Source organism: Anser brachyrhynchus, assembly GCF_964034855.1.
Source record: "Anser brachyrhynchus genome assembly, chromosome: 1".
Taxonomy (NCBI): Eukaryota; Metazoa; Chordata; class Aves; order Anseriformes; family Anatidae; genus Anser; species Anser brachyrhynchus.
Genome location: NC_137694.1, coordinates 98,176,071 through 98,193,296, shown reverse-complemented (window position 1 = coordinate 98,193,296; position 17,226 = coordinate 98,176,071). Strand labels below are relative to the sequence as shown.

Sequence of the window (17,226 nt, the reverse complement as noted above, 5' to 3'; positions counted from 1 at the left end):
GGTGTCTGCCCGGGTCCAGGCTTGTCCTGAACACAGCCCCAGCACTGAGAAGAGCTTCCCACCTCTCTCAGCGTTCTTCTCCCGCTGCTGTAGGGGCTGGAGCCCTTGCCTGAGGAGCCTGGGGAGGCAGTAGTGTCCCAGCCCTTGGGGCAGCAGATGCAAACATTGCTCTGAACGGCAGTCTTCCGAAAAAAGAGAGGAAGCAAAGGAGCACCTGCTGCCACCTGATACACAGCTTTGCTGTCCTCATGAGAGACTGCAGGCTCATTCTCCCTGCCTGCCTTCCCCCATCCACCTCATCACATTAATTCTCTGTCATGCTTTCAGTCCCACACCCACGCTTCCACGTGCATTTATCCACACGTGCACACTTTCACCCACCTCTCGCATCCCCAGCAGCCCTCGCACTGCTCTCCTTTCCATGCTTGGCACCTCTCGCCCACGCTCCCAGCTGGTGCCCGCCAGCTCTCACCGTGCTCTCACCTTCTCCTCATGCCCAGACCTGTTACTAGTTCAGCTCTGCGAGGTGTGTGTCCTCTCCGACACACGTCTGCAGACACACGGCCCAGAACGAGACCGGCGCTTACCAGGGTTAAAAATGAATATGCACGGAATGTCCCCTTTCTCTAAACTCACACCCTGATGATGTAGCCCCCAAGGGGCAGGCTCTTCAGTGTAAAGACAGCTGGTTTGTGGCTTTCCCTGAAGAAGAGCGTGGGGGAGGAAGGTCCAGCCCAGCACCTAGCCCTTCAAATGAAGTGACTTGTCAAGTATGCAACTGTGGCTGAGATCTGAGAAGCAGTAAATTTAGCAGCACTCACTTCCACTGACAGCCTGTCATGTGCTTGAAACATAAATAGTGGTGGAGACAAATCACTGCTGTTTTCCTATTAAGCTTTGGCCCACTGGCCTCCTAGCTTGCCAGCAGCATTTCTACCTGGTCTGCTGCCGTGCCTCGTCTCAGGGACAGATGTGCCTCCCCGCTGCAGACTTTGGGAGAGTCGGGATGGGAGTTATCATGCTGTTATTTCCTCAGGTGTCCTTGGTGTCAGGGTACTTGCTCATCAGCTGATGGATTTTTCACTCGGGCCATGCGCTGACGGTCCCTCCTCCCTGCACCCAAGGTTGAGGGGACATGGACCCTCTCCCTAGAGTTCTCACCGATTTCACCCCTGCCCCTGGTTTCTTCCATGTAGCCTTCCAAGGTCATGCTGATGGAGTAAATGAGGCACTGATTTGAATAAGAGAGTAGAGGTGACATTTTCCAGTGCACCTGAGTGACTTGCAAGCACAAATGCCATCGAAAGCCACTGGGTCTTGTCCTGTTAAAGCATTTAGAAGCTTTTGGAAGCCCTGCTCTCAAGCATTAATTATTATATAACCATTTAATAAAACATGCTGTCAGAAGCTTCCATTAATCTTTACAGAGATGAGAGACATCCCTTAGTGCTCTAAATTGGGGAACTAGGAGCAAATGGACTCAGCACATTTCCCCGTCTTCCCTCTCTCTTACCAGGTGTGATCCCTCTTCCCCTCTCTCCTCAAGGAAGATGAAATCATGCCAGTGATTAAGGTGGCCTGCTCCGCGTTGGTTTAATTAGAACAACTGCTGTTTTAGTTATGGTAAAACTCTCACCGGTGTGCAGTTGCAAAGGCATGCTAATGAAACCCCCTGCCTCTTCGGGAAATTTGCAGAAAGGAGCCAGTGAGTCCTCCACGTAAAATGGATGGCTTTTCCTGCCTCCTTGGGTCAGTGCCTTCCAGCTGCCTCTGGTTCCCGTAGGCAGCAGTCCCTGCTAGGGGCTCATGGCAGAGCAAGGTGCTGGGCTCCCCAGAGGAGACAAACGTGTTTGGGGAGGGAGGAAGGACAGGGGAAGGGAGAGGTAAGTGAATTCCTGTCCATAACGGATGCAGAGAGGTGAAGCCCGGTGAGACACTTTTTATCGGCATGGTTTGTCATGGTATTCGTATGCCAGCAGTGGTACAGTTGAAGTTTTCTGTAAGCATCAGGAAATTGAGACAAAGGTAACGAAATATCTCTTTGGTTTATCCTCCGACCCCATCATAGACTTTCATGGTAACATGGAAGAAGTTGGTTTGAAACCAGTTTTTCTGTTCGTCATCTTCTGCTTTCTCCTTTTCTGATGAACACCCCCTTTTCCCCGTTTTCCTGAAGGGAGAGGCCCTGCCTCACAGCCGTGACTCGCAGTAGTGCTGATGACCAGCAGCTGCCCTGCCAACTGCAAGAGCTGTGTCTGGGAGCTGAAAGAGCTCAAAAGCAGGGTCTGTGCTTCCTCACTGCTTGCCTCCCCGTACAATTATACAAGCTGCAAGACTAGTCACTGAGCAAATGCCGCCCTCCTACTTCGCAGTCCATGCCCTGCAACTTTGAGAGAGAGACTCCTTATTCTTTGGAAAGCAAGGGAGTGTCTAACAGCGTAGGAATTACATATCCTGCACTGAAGCAGTCATTTATCTGGACCACTATCACTATGAATCAACACCAGATCCCTCATATGACAGCATCACGGGAGCCAGCCCAGCTGTTCAGAAGTCCCTGCAGCATGAGCCCAGACAGTTTTCCTCCCAGCACACCCCACTCTGCCCAAAACATCGGTGACCCTTGCCTCGATACCTGGCAGTGCTTCATGCGTACTCCATCCTAAATGCAGCCACCTAGCCTCATCTCCAAATCCCTTGTGTCCCCTGGAGAATATCCCCTTTGCTCCTTCCACCAGTGACAGGTATGGGGACGGTGTCAGGCAGTCTCTGTGCTGGATCTAATTGAGAAACATTGCAGCAGGGAGAGGGGTCGACAGGAAAGCAAACAAAATGATTTTTCAAGGAGCTAATCCACCTATACAAATATTGGCGCCAGCCATCACAACACACTGACATGTTTTTGAAAGGGTAAATCTTGCTGAGGGGTGGCTTAACTTTTTGACCCCATTTCCTCAGTTGAAAACTAGAGCTGTGTAAAAGATCAGTGGCAAGATCCAAGCTGATACGGAAATCCCTGGTCTTTAGGGTTTAGTTGTGAACTCGGTGCTCAGAGTAGCATCACTGAAAACAGGGATGAGCTACGAGAATTGCCATCTCGCAGAAGCGCAGGAGATTCAAGGGCTGTGTGATCTGGCCATGAAATGTTTGTCTCCGGCTTGCAGAGAAAGAGCCACAGCAACATGTAAGCTTCTAAGGTAATGCTGTTTCCTATTTCAAGTAAATTTGGGACAGTCTGTCATTTTTCAGGGCTTTTTCAGAGTTTCAGACATAAAAGGATGGAATCGTGAGGGCTAAATTGAATCTTTGTGTTGTTTTATGTGTATATATATATAATTTTTATGTTAGGTTGAAGTTCTGGGTTCATTCTCACCCCCTCATCCCAAGAAGTGTGAATGGATATGACACAAGGGAACAAACCCATTATATTAAAAAACATGGGAATTTCCACGGATGCCTACGAAAGCACTCCAATTGATTCTTGCACAATGGTGCATTGAGCATGTCTTGCTCTGTGGGAGACACAAGACTCTTGTAAGGAACAGAACAAGGATATTTAAAGATGCCACCAAGCACAGACCACCCCTATAGTTCTTACACTGGCCGACTGGCACAGCCAGTACCACTGTGCATCATCACATGAGGTTTCCCCAATGTCTGGGACTGACATAAGGATTTGTGGAATTAAACTCGGGACATTTCAGTCCATCCCAACTCTCTGCTGACAGGACAGAAACAGTGTATTTCAGTTGTGCTTCTTGTTGAGCATGCCCCAGATGAGACTTGTTGATGTTGATCTTTTCTTTGGCCTTGGGAAGAATTGGTTTTCAAGCTACATAATGATGATAGCGTGAGTGCTTTCTCCAAGATGGGATAACTTGCAGGGAAAGGGGGACGTGAGGCTAAATGAGAGTAAACCAGGTGACAGAGGATCTCAGTGATTCCTCTAGCTGCTGCTGCTGTCTACCCCACATTGTTGTAAAGTAACCTCCAAAAAGCAGCAGGCAGGAATTTGGGGATGCAGAAGCAGTGCAACTGTTGTTTTGTTCATGTTTGTATGTCATTTTCTTGGCAGTGGAGTTAGGTCCTGATGTTTGGTAACACCGTCATTACATAACTCACATTGCAGCATGCAACATTTAGGGAGCATAATATTGTAGCTGTGACATTAGATGACTTAATTTACCTCATGGCTGATAATTTACTCTGCACATTGGCATCACGGCCAAGTTTTGTGCAAGAGCAATTCAGCCATCAAAAAAATGCTGTTTTGTGTTCATCAAAAAAAGCGTTAGCAACTTTGGATCCAATTCAGTAAGTAATTCTGAAAAAAAAAAAAAAAGAGAGATGGATATTAAAAACATATGTCATTATCTTTGACATGAAGTCATAAAGTCATCTAGTCTTTAGACAAGAGGGAGTGGGATTTTGGAGACAGAGGCTGCTTTCACCCAGCTGAGTTTTACTCTCATGCTAGATTTGCAGGGTTTGGGGGAACGTCTCCACGAGGCTTGCAGTATTTCTGAGCTCCTGGGGCACAGCCCATGGCTGGAGAGGGAAGGCAGTCAGCCTTGCACGTAAGGAGAAAATGGGATCACTGCTGAGTAAGGTCCCACGAACGCCAGGGAAAACCATGCCAGGGTGTTTCCTCCTGATCTGACTCATTCGCATTCATGGAGCCAGAGCCGGGCCAGAGCCCTCGCTGGCACTGCACTTGTTTTTTGGTTTATGTGCAATAGCTACAGACCTAAGGGCATGGGAGGCATGAGGCCAGCTTACACAATAAATACCCTGCTGTGCCTTGCTGCCTAAACAGAGTAATTATTGCCGTGCTACATCTGACCCCCCTGTCCGTGTCCCTCTGGCAGCGGTTATCTCACGGCTCCCATTGCACAAGGGAGGCCGGTGCCTCTCTCTATACTGCACATCTCCCTGTTTGCCACCATCTCTCCTCCACCTTCCACTCTCACTCCTTGGCTCAGCACATTTCTGTGTCCATAGCTGACCACCATTTTCTCTTTTTCTTAGCCTGTGAAGAGTCTCACTCTGTTTCCATTTCTCTCCCTCAGCCTCTGTCCTTCTTTTCATTTCCTCTCTATTATGTTTCATTTTCTCCATCTATTTTTCTCCGTATCCCACACTGCTCATTTTTCTACCTTCCCTCCTCACTGTAGCGTTGTAGCACTAGCACTCCCTTTGCTCATCCACCATCTGCTGCTCTCCACTGATCTCTTTGCTATAAACAAGCTTCTTCAACTAAGGGACAGAAAAATTGCCAAGCTCATTGGAATCTGTGATGGGTGAGGGGATGGAGACTGATAAATGAAAACTTCAAAGTTTTGAATTAAAAAAAAAATGTCAGCTAGATGTAAAACAAGAAAATGATGTCTAAGGCTCCCTTGGCTATTTTTTGTCTTTCAGAAGCCTATTTGTAGGGAATGTGTGGTGCAGAGGGAAGGAGGGAAGTTGGGAGGGCAAAGACCTTAAACAATGAATGGACAGTGCAGAGAGAACAAAAACTGCTACTCAATATTGGAAGTTGCTACACACACAAAAAACTTCAAATGGCGTTTATTGATTTGCAATCTTTTTTTTATCCCCTTGCTTCTTGTTTTAGGCAGAGGAGGGCCCAACAAGGACACATAGCCCCTTCTGCTCTCCCCTTTTCCACAACTACAAAGAGCCTTGGAAGAAAAAACAAATGCAAAAGCAGGGTGTCTGATCTTTTTTCCACATACCAAATGCAAGCAGATAGTTTCAGTGGGCTTGGGCTTCAGATTAAGAACACAACTGTATTGAAAAAAAAGTCACTGAAGAAATTTCTGCACGAGGAGAAGCCCAGTGTTGGAGGCACAAACAGGTGGGGACGATGGGCGCGTGATAGCCAGCTCTGCAGTGAGCTGTCTGGAATCACAGGGAGGGATGGATGCTCTGGGAGGAAAAGAGCTGCACCTGTGTGGGGGAGCCCTCTCCTGCAGGGACTCCTGGAAAGCCCCTCACTGGGATGGGGTTGCACCGAACCAGACAGAGCAGCCAGGGAACAGCCCTTGTCAGCAAGGATGGTTTGGGCGGCAGGGTCAGGGCTCTGCCCATGGCTAGTGCACCCTAGGCAAACGTCTTCTGTTATTTGAAACCAAGTAGCTCGCTTGCCAGGAGCTGGCAGTCCCTCTCTTCACCTAACAGAGTATGTTCATTGTTATCTCTACCAGAGAGCATTGTCCCAACCCTCTCCCTCCCTGCTTTGATAAACTGCGTAGTGACAACCATCAGCCTCCTGCCAAAGCTGCCTCCTGCACGGAAACGTTTGTAAATTTACTCCGCGTCTGAAGCTTTGTTTCTTTTCCCCCTGCCCTGCTTTGCCTTGGAGGTTAGAGTTAATATGACTCACCTAATCTGGCTGCCAAGGTGAATTAGTGAAAACATCTCCACAGCTCTGTGCAAGATATCACAACCTGACATTTTTCTAACACACCGTGATATATCTTTTCTCTCTCTCTGATGTGTACTATGACACCTCAAGTTTATATAAATGCTCTTTGTTAGGAATGCTTAATGTACTCTTGGGGGGGGGGACAGGGCTGCAAGCAAAGGGGTCCAACTTGCAAATGAGACAAGTCTGGATTTTGTAGGAAAATGGTGATGCCAGTGTTGAAACAGATCTCTGGTGCAGGGGCAAGAACAGTGCTACCACTATTTCATCTGGAGACTGACGGGCTGTCAAAGAAGCTTCCCCTGAAGCGTTATGCTCGTATCTGTGTCCTGGGGCAGGGCAATGAGGAGCTGAATAGGCCTATTGATATCTTCGGCTTCCCTTTAAAACAGAAGCCTTCCCTTTCTCTCATGCCCAGAGAGCTCCAGTGGGCGAAGCAGCGGCTCATCATCTGTTGGGAAGGGTTGTGCATGCAAGGTTGTGCAGAAAGCCCTTCTGCTGGACATGGTACACAGATTAGACTTTTAAGTGCATGCGTGTTTATCAGGGAAGAGCCGAAAAATATCTTCCCTTAGGAAAGCGTGTACCTTTTAGGATACTTTCTGGAGCCCCACTGATGTAGTGCTCTGACAGACAGACTTAACAGCACCCCTAATGAGGGTGCCACTCCATTAGAGCTGGTAAGTCACCCTCAACCCTCTTTTCATTACTGTGACAGTCTTGTGACAAGGGCAAATTGCAGGAGAAGCAAGTCCCACTTGGAATGAGCCCTGTGTATAAGCAAGGCAGAACTGCAGAGCAAATGATTTGCAAAGTGGAGGCAAATTATGTTTTAACCTTTTCTCTGTAAGCCTTTCCTCAGTGTCCGATTAACTTTCCAGTCAACTGGCTGACCTACCAACTGGGAGGGCTGCTGTAAAAGGAGGCAAGTGTTGACCGTCGGCTCAGATTGGGGGTGGCATTTTCAAAGAGAGTTATTAGCAGGTAACAGTATGTTGGAAGACGATCTGGGGATTAAAGGAGATCTCAATCAAAAATGAATCATGCTATGACGAAAACACAAACTATGTGTCGGCTGTACAAAGAGCAGCCCAGCGCAGAAGTGAGGCAATCCTTCGTCTGTAGTAATTCCTCATCTGAAGTGCTGTGTTCAGTTTGGGGTGTTGCACTTCCAGGAAAATGTGAACTTGTCAGAGAGGTCTAAAAGGAAAGAGCAAGAATGATCAAGGGTCTACAAAACCTCACCTACAAAGAAAGGTTGAAAGACCTGACACTATTCAGCCAAAAGAAAAGAAAAAAAAAAAAAACAGCAACAACTAAGGAAGGAACATAAGTGATTTAAAGTTGATAAAAGGCTATTGCAGAGAAGGAGGGAATGATTTGTTCTTTTTGTCTATAGTGGCTAAGGAAAAAAAAAGCCTTAAATTGCAGCAAGGGAGACTCGGGTCAGACTGCAGGGAAAATGGTTCCAGCGGTGAGGGTGGTGAAGCAGGGGAACAGACCGTCTGGAGAAGCTGCAGAGTCTCTGTTGCTGGAGGGCAGGGCAAGACCATCTCCCTGAAAGGGCCCTTGTATCGTGCTGAGATTAGGGAAGGGGTTTATGGTGACTGAAGTCTCTTCCTGTACCAGGACTGACCTAACTCTGCCCCTACAGGAGGTGAGATTCCCAAGTATATTCAGGAGTTACCCCCAATAAAAAGCACCTGTGAAAACCCTGCCCTTCCTCTTTCTCCATGAGCTCTCCCCTGGCTCTCCAGAGCATCAGCCCCAGTGCGCAGCAGAGGGTTAAGAGCAGTGTCCCAGCTTTGCCAATGGATTACCTTGTAAAATACACAGGTGCCACGGAGCAAGGCCTTTCGGCAGCCTGTTAGGGGGTGGGAAAGCCTGCATCAAAGCTGTTGTAAATTTTAGACGTAGCAATGAGATTTCCATTCACCTGAACAGCTGGTAGGAGTTGGAAAAGGGATTGCTGGTTAGTCCTGCTGAAAGAAAGGGGAAAGCTTGTCTTTGCATGAGTTTAATAAGTACACATGCTGAGTCTCCGTGACGGGGGTTGGTTTTCCCCTAGAATGGTTCTGAAAATTGCCTGGGAAAAAAAAAAAAGGCAAAAATAATTGTGTGAAGGACAGAGTTCTGAGCAGATTGTGAAGTTGCTGAAGTCCCTATCTCCGGTGCAGAAGGCAAATGCATGCAGCTGGCATCACCACCGTGTGTGCAGCCAGCCTGACCTGGCTAATACACTGCAGCAGACGCGTGCCGGTGTGGTGGGATTCATTTCAGGGGGCTCCGCAGGAGAGGGGGCTTAGCTGCTGCTTTCACTCAGTGCTGCAGAGCCCAGGACTACAGCCCTGTCGTCCAGGCCCTGGTTGAAGTCCATCAAGCAAGTGCTGCTGTGAAGTGGGCAGGATTTCAGAAGTGCTCAGCACCCTTTGAGCGGAAATCGTCTTCCGGGCAGAGCTTTGCTGGAAAATCTGACCACTCTCTTAGGAGCCTGAAAGGGAGCCCTTGTGTGCTGACCTTCTTTTTTTAAAAAAAAAAAAAAAAATCTGGCTCTTACCCTTTAAGGCTTGGTGGATGATTTCTCTAAACAAACCCAGGCACGCAGCTGGGGCTCATGGCTTTGCACGCTGCAGCCCCCAAAAAGTGTGTGTGTGGGGGGTCTCCCATCACAGTGCTGCCATGGTAGTTCATAGTCTTTCCAGGAGGAGCCTTTTTCTACTTTGCTTTCTGAAGGAATAGCGTAGATACACCAATCCTAATATTTCATGCTTCCCTGGCACCTTTCATCCAGCAACTCCAGTGTGCTTTGCATGCATTAACCTCAGTGCCCTTCCCTGACCGGGAGGTGATGGCAGAGAGGGGCGATTAGCTGCAGTTTACGGGGGGAAAGCAATGAGTGCCTCACCCAGGGTCAGGCAGTGAATTAAAAGCACGGCCGTAGCCCTCCCCTGGTTCCTGCCCCAGCTGATGCTCAAGTCTCTGCTTTCAAACCTGTCGTAGCAAGGCAGCACGGCTTAAATGTGTCCTCTCGCATGGACAGTAGGTGGAGGATTCGTAATGATTATTGGTCTTCGCAGATCAAATTACACTTTGTTTCTCTCAGTTTGGATGTGTTTAACTGTAGCGTGAGCTGATCGATGACACTTCGGGGTGGCGGTTGCTCCGAGAGACAGAAAGACATTTTTCACAGCTTTGCGGTGCCCAAAGGGCTGCTGACAATACAGCAGCTCGTCTGAGGAGCCAGCCACCCCTGACCCAGCACGTCGGCCACAGGCTGACTTCTCATGGTCACACCACCGAACTTCAGTCTCAAATGGTGAAGATTTTGCTTTTTGGTCTGGACAGCCTACAGGATGTGCAGCACTTTGCTACCACTTGTGTTTCCTTCCCAGTTTTCCAAACCAAGTTTTCAATAACTAAATAAAATGCAAATATCTTGCTGATACAGCTTCTGAAATAACCTCAAAATAGCTCCCTCAATGGCTTTTGTTTATTTGCAGAATTGCTGTGGTGATTGTTCCTCCATAGGAATTAAGCAGAAGACTTCCCCAATCTGTATGCCAGGCAGAGCCACCATCTGTATTTTTCTCTTCTGCAGGCAGAGAGTTTGAAGGTGAGGAAGAGTATCTGGAGATCCTGGGGATCACGCGAGAGCAGTCGGGCAAGTACGAGTGCAAAGCTGCCAACGAGGTTGCTTCAGCAGATGTCAAGCAAGTCCGGGTCACTGTGAACTGTGAGTACCTCACGACGGGAGCGGGTCCATGGGGAGAGCTTTCCCCACGGCCACAGGTGGCTTAAGGATAAACGGAGAAGCCTCTCCAGGTCTAAATTACAGGATCTGAAATGTGGGGCGCTTACCATAGGGTATAGTTTGTGCTTTAAACCTGGAAATATATAAGAAAAGTGGGGGAAAAAGAGAGAAAGAGAGCGAGAAGCAGTGCATTGCCCCTCTCCCCTCAGTATGGCTGGCGATGCCTTGTTCTTACTCATTGATATTCGGGAGAACAGTAGCGTGAAGAGAAGCTTCAGCAAGGCAGCAAGGATAGATAAGGTTCAGCCGGCTCAGAGCAAACGCGCCTGCCTGCACCCAGTCGTCTCGGCAGTGCTTACATGGGTATCACGCCCCAGGGGCTTGGGGGCACACGTGGTAGAGGCACGCGTTAATGAGAGGGGCCAGAAACGTGACTTTTAAGCTGGCTTCAGGTCATTTGTACAAAGCCCTCCGTGCACCAATGCAGCACAGAAAAGGGTTCAGCCAAAGGAGACTGCAAACTGTCTGAAAGCACTCAGAGTCACAGCTAGCTACGTGGCTTCCATCCACACCCCACACCTCGATGAATCCTTTCTGGGTGTTGCTCTAGCGAGTGGGGCATGGACCACATCGGCCATGCCTGCACACACAAGATATTTCAGCCTGCCTTTAGTAGCACAATCCTGCGTGTGTGTATGTCCACATCCCTGTTTGTATGGCTCGTGTTTGGCACTGGAGTGATTTAAAAGGAATATCCCCACCTGCCTGTGCTGTTCCCCTGCTTGGAGGTTAATACCTCCGCAGCAGGGATGGATAAATGGGACGTACATCCTCTCTAGACCTGCTTCAATTTACTCAGGCTATTAACTTAAACTGAAATTGGAGATGGTTACAGGCACGTTTCAGGGTGCATATACGTGCCCTTGATTCATGGGTAAGCACTCCCTGGGAGTGGGTTAGGGCAGAGAGCTGACAGCAACAAGTGTCTCAGCTCATCTCAGCCTCGTTTGCCACTCCATGTGGTTTTAGCACCTCTTTATACCGTTCTTGCTCTTCTTTTCTTTCTTTCCTTCTGAGCCATCACATCAGATCAACTCTTCTGTCTTGCTTTAGAAGTCAAGGTTATAGGCATTGCTTCTGGGCTCCCTGCAGTGTCTTCAGATTCCACACCATTTTTTTTGAATTATCCTAGAAAAATGAGTGACAGTAGTTTAATAAAGGCTGCTTCTTGGGCCAAATTTTGCCATTAGTATGAAACTGTAGTAGCAGATTTTCTGAACTAAAGCTTTTTTTTTTTTTTTTTCTGTCTAAAGTATTTTTTTTCTTTCAAAAACAGCCAAATTTATAAACCTGAGGCATTCCATGAGAACCAGTTAATGTTTTCAAATATTTCTGTGAAGCGTAATTTCAATGATGCCTTTAACATGGTTGAAACAGATTGTTTGTATAAAGTCAGTGTTTGATTTTGACTTTGTTTCAACTCATAGTAGCTATACTAGAGTAATATCTTAAATATTTTTACTGTCGTAGCACATGAAAATAAAATGATACAATATTGTAATATTATTACATGGCCTAATTTGTAATGTGCACAAATTATAATTTCCTTCAGGACAGATCTTTTGTTGCCAAGCAAAGGGAAAAACTCAAAGAGTTCATGAGGGCCTTGCACAGGAAAAAAAAAAATCAGTCCTGTTTGGGAAATGAAAACCAGATATTTGCATACGTCTTTCCTTATCTTGCTTCTTTAAATACACCACAAGCAGTAAAAATTATGAAAATCACAGTAGGTTTGAAAAATGGGACCTGCCCAACGTGAGGAGCTTCCTGGCCATCTCTTATCATCTCATCTCTCGCTGAGGCTGTGGAGCAGGCAGCTTGTCAGCCCGGACTGCAGGAGAAAGCATCATCTCTTTGCTTTGGTCTCACACTACCACCTTCAGGCTTTGTGAGTAATGGCTCTGGCTCACTGCAGACAGGGAAACTGAGGCCTGGGGAAGAGCAGAGGGCAAACCCCAGTGAAAGGGAACCAGCTCCTGGCTTCCCCAGCAGCATACAGCCAAACACAGAGCGGCTGCATTTTCAAGGCTCACAGAAAGGTGCTGTTCATTGCATGACTCATCACATGCGCTGGATTTAGTGAGGTGGAAAAGGTTTTTCTTGCTGCAGACAGCAGGAAGATATACTACTCAAACAAAAAATCAAAGAAGGATGCTTAAAAAATCACCTTCACTATCCTTTTATTACCCCTCCTCCTTTCCAAATTAAAATATTTACGTGAACCCACAGCCTTTGAATGTAGGATCCTATTTATGTACACTTATTAATATTTATGATGTTAGAGGGCGCACTGCAATATCCCTAAAGCCCTGCATAAAATCCCAATTAAGGTCAGGAAAGGGATCACACTGAGATGGCTAATGTGTTCGCAAGAAACTTCTCACCATACATTTTCCAGACAGAACTATTTTTTTTTCTTTGACTGACACAATCCATTTTGATTCTTATTTCTGGCCTTTCGGTACCAGGGTGGATACAGACAGCGGAGCTGTATCCTGCAGAGGGAAGGTGCTTTATGGCAGCCTGAGTCTCAGCAGAGCAGCCGGCTGAGCTGCAGCCCCAGACTCTCAGAGTATCCAAGCACCCGTGATGGCAGACAAGGCACTTCCTCCCTCTCAGCAGCCAGGTGGAAATAATTCTGCCTTTTAGTTTGTAAAGCCTGTCACTTAACATTTCCGACACGGTGCTGAGAGTGAAGGCACCGGCGCCTACCCTGCCCAGTACCTGGGCCCTGCTCCAGCAGAGCACACCGATGCTTCCCAAGTTTTGCTTGCCCGTGGCACAACTCTCAGGCTTTGAAGTGAGCAGGGGTGAGGGCACCAGGCTGGGCTGAGGACAGGCTTCACACAGAGCTAGCACGAATAAACCCCTGGGAGCCTGTGACAAAGTGTGGTGTCAGGAAGGGCTCGCGCAGGCCTTGTGGCCTTGCACCCCTCAGGGAGGTGTCTCAGCGAGAGGTCTGGCTTTCAAAGTCGCACCCACAGCTCCTGCTAAAGCTCCTCCATTTTGAGCCGTGAACGTCTTTCTGCCCTCAGCCCTTTCCTTTCTTATTATAGTGTTGACGTTAGACGCAGAGGTTGTACAGAAAATAATGTTTCTGTTAGTGTTAAATTCCTACTTTCTTCCTTTCACTGCTGCTGTCTTCCTTTACCATTGCTAGCATCTTTCTCTCATCTTCTTCCCTCTGATGAGCCCATGTGCACTAGAGAGCCACAGGTAAATATTCATAAATTACATAACTCCATCATTAACCTTAACTCTGCCTGTGTGTGCCTATGCATTTATGACAGAGGGCCAGTAAAGAGAAGCATGCATATGGAGTGGTGCTGGCATAATGTATTAGGGGGAGTTCAAAGAGCAGGTGTTCTCCAGGGAAGCAACGAGGTGTATGTGCCACAGCATACAGCAGCTGTGGGCCTCCACCAGCCCAAATAGTTTGGCTAAGGAAGCCAGCCCTGAAGCAGTTTCACTGTTTCCTTCCATCTGAAAAATGTGTGAAGTGACCCAGTGTTTCCTCCCTGCAGACCCTCCCACCATCACAGAGTCCAAGAGCAATGAAGCGGCCACAGGACGACAAGCCTTACTCCGGTGCGAGGCATCAGCAGTGCCCACACCTGATTTTGAGTGGTACAGGGATGACACCAGGTAAGACCATTAGCTCTCCTTTTCCTTTCTCTTCTTTTAAGTCCAACAGAGGATCTTCAGAGCTGTTATCATCTCCAGTTCTTCTCCTCAAGCAAGTTACTCTCCATGAGCCCTGTAAGTCACGACTGTCCCATCAGCCTAGTCAGAGGCAGTGTGTTAGGGGCTGGAGGAGGCAATCCTTCTCTGTGCCAGGGTTGCTGAAGGAAGTGCTAAGGATGGGGCTCTTGCCTTCAAGTCAGTAATGGGCCAATTTGCAATTAAGACATCCATAATACATTTCTTCCTGCAGATGTTCATGCATAAATGTTCATCCATGATACAGAAAATAAAATAAGCAGCGTTGGTCCCCAAGTAAATAACACCACTCTAACTGCCTTCATGTAGAGGATGGTGTTCCTTGAGGTGTAAGGCTCCCCCATCTCTGCAACCTGAGCCACCTGGGTTTGCATAGGGGGAGAAAATGAGAAAAGGGATTTATCTGTTCCTTATACCTGAGCATTTACTTTGCATTTAGAAGTGGTTTTATTATTGCAGTTTTTAACCTGACCCACATGTCCAGGCTCAGCAGTGGCTTGCTTTTGTTAAAGCATGTATTAGATTAGCTTAATTGGTGTGTTTCACTAAAAGTCTTTTCTCCAACTATAGACTAGCCCTCAGCTGGCTATGGTGCATTCATTTCCCAGTGTAAGCCGGTGCCGGATAAAGGATTCTTCCCTTTCCCTCAGCTTTTCTTTCTTCTCCACTACTTTACCAGTGGCATTTCTCTCCATTGTGCTCCTTCTTCCTTTCATTCCCTCCTCCTGCTTTCCATCAGTGCCTCCTCTGTCCTCTTCCTTCTCCCACCTCATCTCTGCCTCCCTCCATCCTCACCTGCCAGGTGGTCCAAATGACTTTGGTTTACCACCCACCCCCTGGGCTGTGATTTCCTCCCCGATGCCCAACTGCCATTGCACTGCACGCCTCTTCTCCTGTCTTCCCAGGATAAACAGCGCCAACGGTCTGGAGATAAAGAGCACAGGGAGCCAGTCTCTGCTGATGGTGGCCAACGTCACTGAGGAGCACTACGGGAACTACACCTGCGTGGCTGCCAACAAGCTGGGAGTCACAAACGCCAGCCTATACCTTTACAGTAAGTATGGGAGAGGGTGAAAGGAGGTCCAGACCACTCTCACAAAAACCAGGCTTGGTAGTAAGCACACGGGGACACTGGGACACAAAACTCAGGAATGATCTGCTTGCCAACCCCCCAGGACCTCCAGCTGGGAACTGACTTCAGACACATACGTGTTCATACTGACAGTGAAACAAGAACACAGCCAAATTAAAATGTTTACGGTCAAGCCCTTTGATCGACTTTCTTTGCTGAAGTCAGGTTTTGTTAAAGTAATAAAAACATGTTTGTTTTAAGGTTAAAACCAAAGACCCCGTTAGAATGACAGGCCTTTTAATAAGGGGAGGAAAGACCGGGGCTCGGAGGGTCTGTGACAGCTGAGAAATGACAAGTAATTCAGAGAGATGGAGAGACTAGGCACTGAGCCTGAGGAGAACAAGAGAGTGAAAAAAAAATAAAATAAAATAAAAAATAAAAAAAAAATAGAGAGAGGAATGACTTTGAAAATAGGAGGAAAATGGAAAGGAAAAAAAGTGGGATAAGACAGAATGATTTAAAGGGGCATACTGTAGGGAACATGGGGAAAAAGGTAATCAGCAGATGAAATATGGAACAAAATTCCTGGGATCTCATTCTGCTACCTTTCAATTACTGAGTTTACTGCAGTAAACTTAAAAGCATGGAAGCTGGGACTACACCAAACTCCAGAACAGAATCACCTGCTGAATCTGAATTTTGCAGCTGGTTCAAAACTTGCCCTAAATAAAGGCCCTGCTCCTTTCCTCCCACCCATGCACATGTACAAACTGAGGTTTATTCAAAATCCAGTTCTGGATCCTAGGCACAACACTTGGACTCAGCTTACAATGCACATTATTATTGCCACTAGAAATAGACTGCAGCAGAATGACCCACTCACATGAATGCACCCAAAGACCAAGAAGTGACATAGGGCTATATTCCTCTGATGTTTCCACACTGAATTAAAACACTCAGGCCGTGACCTGCATGACCTTTTAAACAGAAAAAAAAGGATAAACTATGCAAAGCTGTCTAAATATGAGAGGCAGTTTAGTCTAGTTTCTGCTGTGTGTGGTCAGATTACTGGAAGCACCAGGAAAAAAAAAAAAAAAGTTTTTGGTTTGTTTTTTAACAGATGTAGTGGAAAAGGATAAAACCATTGGTGTTCTGTGTTTACCACCTCTGGATTTATTACAAGTGCAGTTTGAATTATTGCAAGATTTAGGAGTGTTCTACAGATTTTTTTTTTCCTAAAGAATCAGTATTATCATAAAATAACATATCTTTGATTTCCTGCAGCATTTGGTCACAGAAACAAAGCAAATTTCTACTTTGAAATTCTTTTTACCCTGGTCTTGTGACTGTCATGAGATTCAAATAAAATCCTCAGGCAGCAATTTAGAGCACAGTTTTCAAATACTCCAGATTTGTTCTTGCTGATATTAATATAATGCTAAGTTTAGAATCAATTATTTGTGGCTGAATTCTAAATTGGCCCTCTCTGTTGGTTCCTGTTATACAGATGAGCTGAAAAGCATCACTGAAACAAAATATAAGATGAAATTCAATAATGTATGTATGCACACGTGATTTTAGATGGGGGGTTGGTTTTGCTAGAAAAGCATTTTGCATTGAGCTTCACCTCAAAGGATCTCAAAGGATTTGCTAGCAATGAATATTTTAACATCGCAAGTTATTCAGAAATTGGTGAGTGTTATTAGCACCATTTTGCAAGAAGAACCTAAGAAATAGAGTGAAGGAGCAGTTTACCCATGGTCATAAAATCAGTGGCAGAACCTGTAAGAGAACCAGGGAGATCTTGCAAAGTTGCTGATACCTATACCAAGAGGAAACATGTCAAATATTGGAGATGACTTGCAACAAGGAAATAAAGTAAGGATTCTATTTTAGCCTCCTTTTGATGCGTATGGAGGTAACTTTCCTTCTGTCGAGTTGTTGAATTTTGTTTATCATTTTTACCTTAGAAATTCAAGTCCTATTTATGCTGCGAAACACTTGAGAGCTTGTGAAGTAGCAACTTCACAAGAGCCAGAAGAATGGAGGTGCAGGAGCTGAGAAAGATTTGATGATTTTTATCAGATTGTTTCTAACTTTTACTTTTGTTGCTTAGTTAATCCCATTTCTTCAGTGTTCAGTGTTATGGAGACAGAAAGCCATTGTGAAAATTGCTTCATATTGTTTCTCTGT

The 17,226-nt window shown here is 46.6% G+C and overlaps 1 protein-coding gene across 10 annotated transcripts in view; it reads left to right on the top strand.

The window, feature by feature from the left end:
- The window catches only part of LSAMP (limbic system associated membrane protein), a gene marked incomplete at its 5' end in the record, with an annotated part of 966,571 nt that overhangs the window by 921,950 nt on the left and 27,395 nt on the right, over positions 1–17,226 (top strand). For 9 of the 10 annotated variants that reach the window (XM_080577193.1, XM_080577201.1, XM_080577191.1 and 6 more), the window contains 3 exons: positions 10,029–10,163; positions 13,766–13,886; positions 14,867–15,015. In XM_080577193.1, coding sequence (XP_080433319.1) covers positions 10,029–10,163; positions 13,766–13,886; positions 14,867–15,015 — 405 coding nt within the window. Of the gene's footprint in view, positions 1–10,028; positions 10,164–13,765; positions 13,887–14,866; positions 15,259–17,226 lie in introns of all 10 variants that reach the window. The other variant, XR_013945403.1, reaches the window with a different exon arrangement.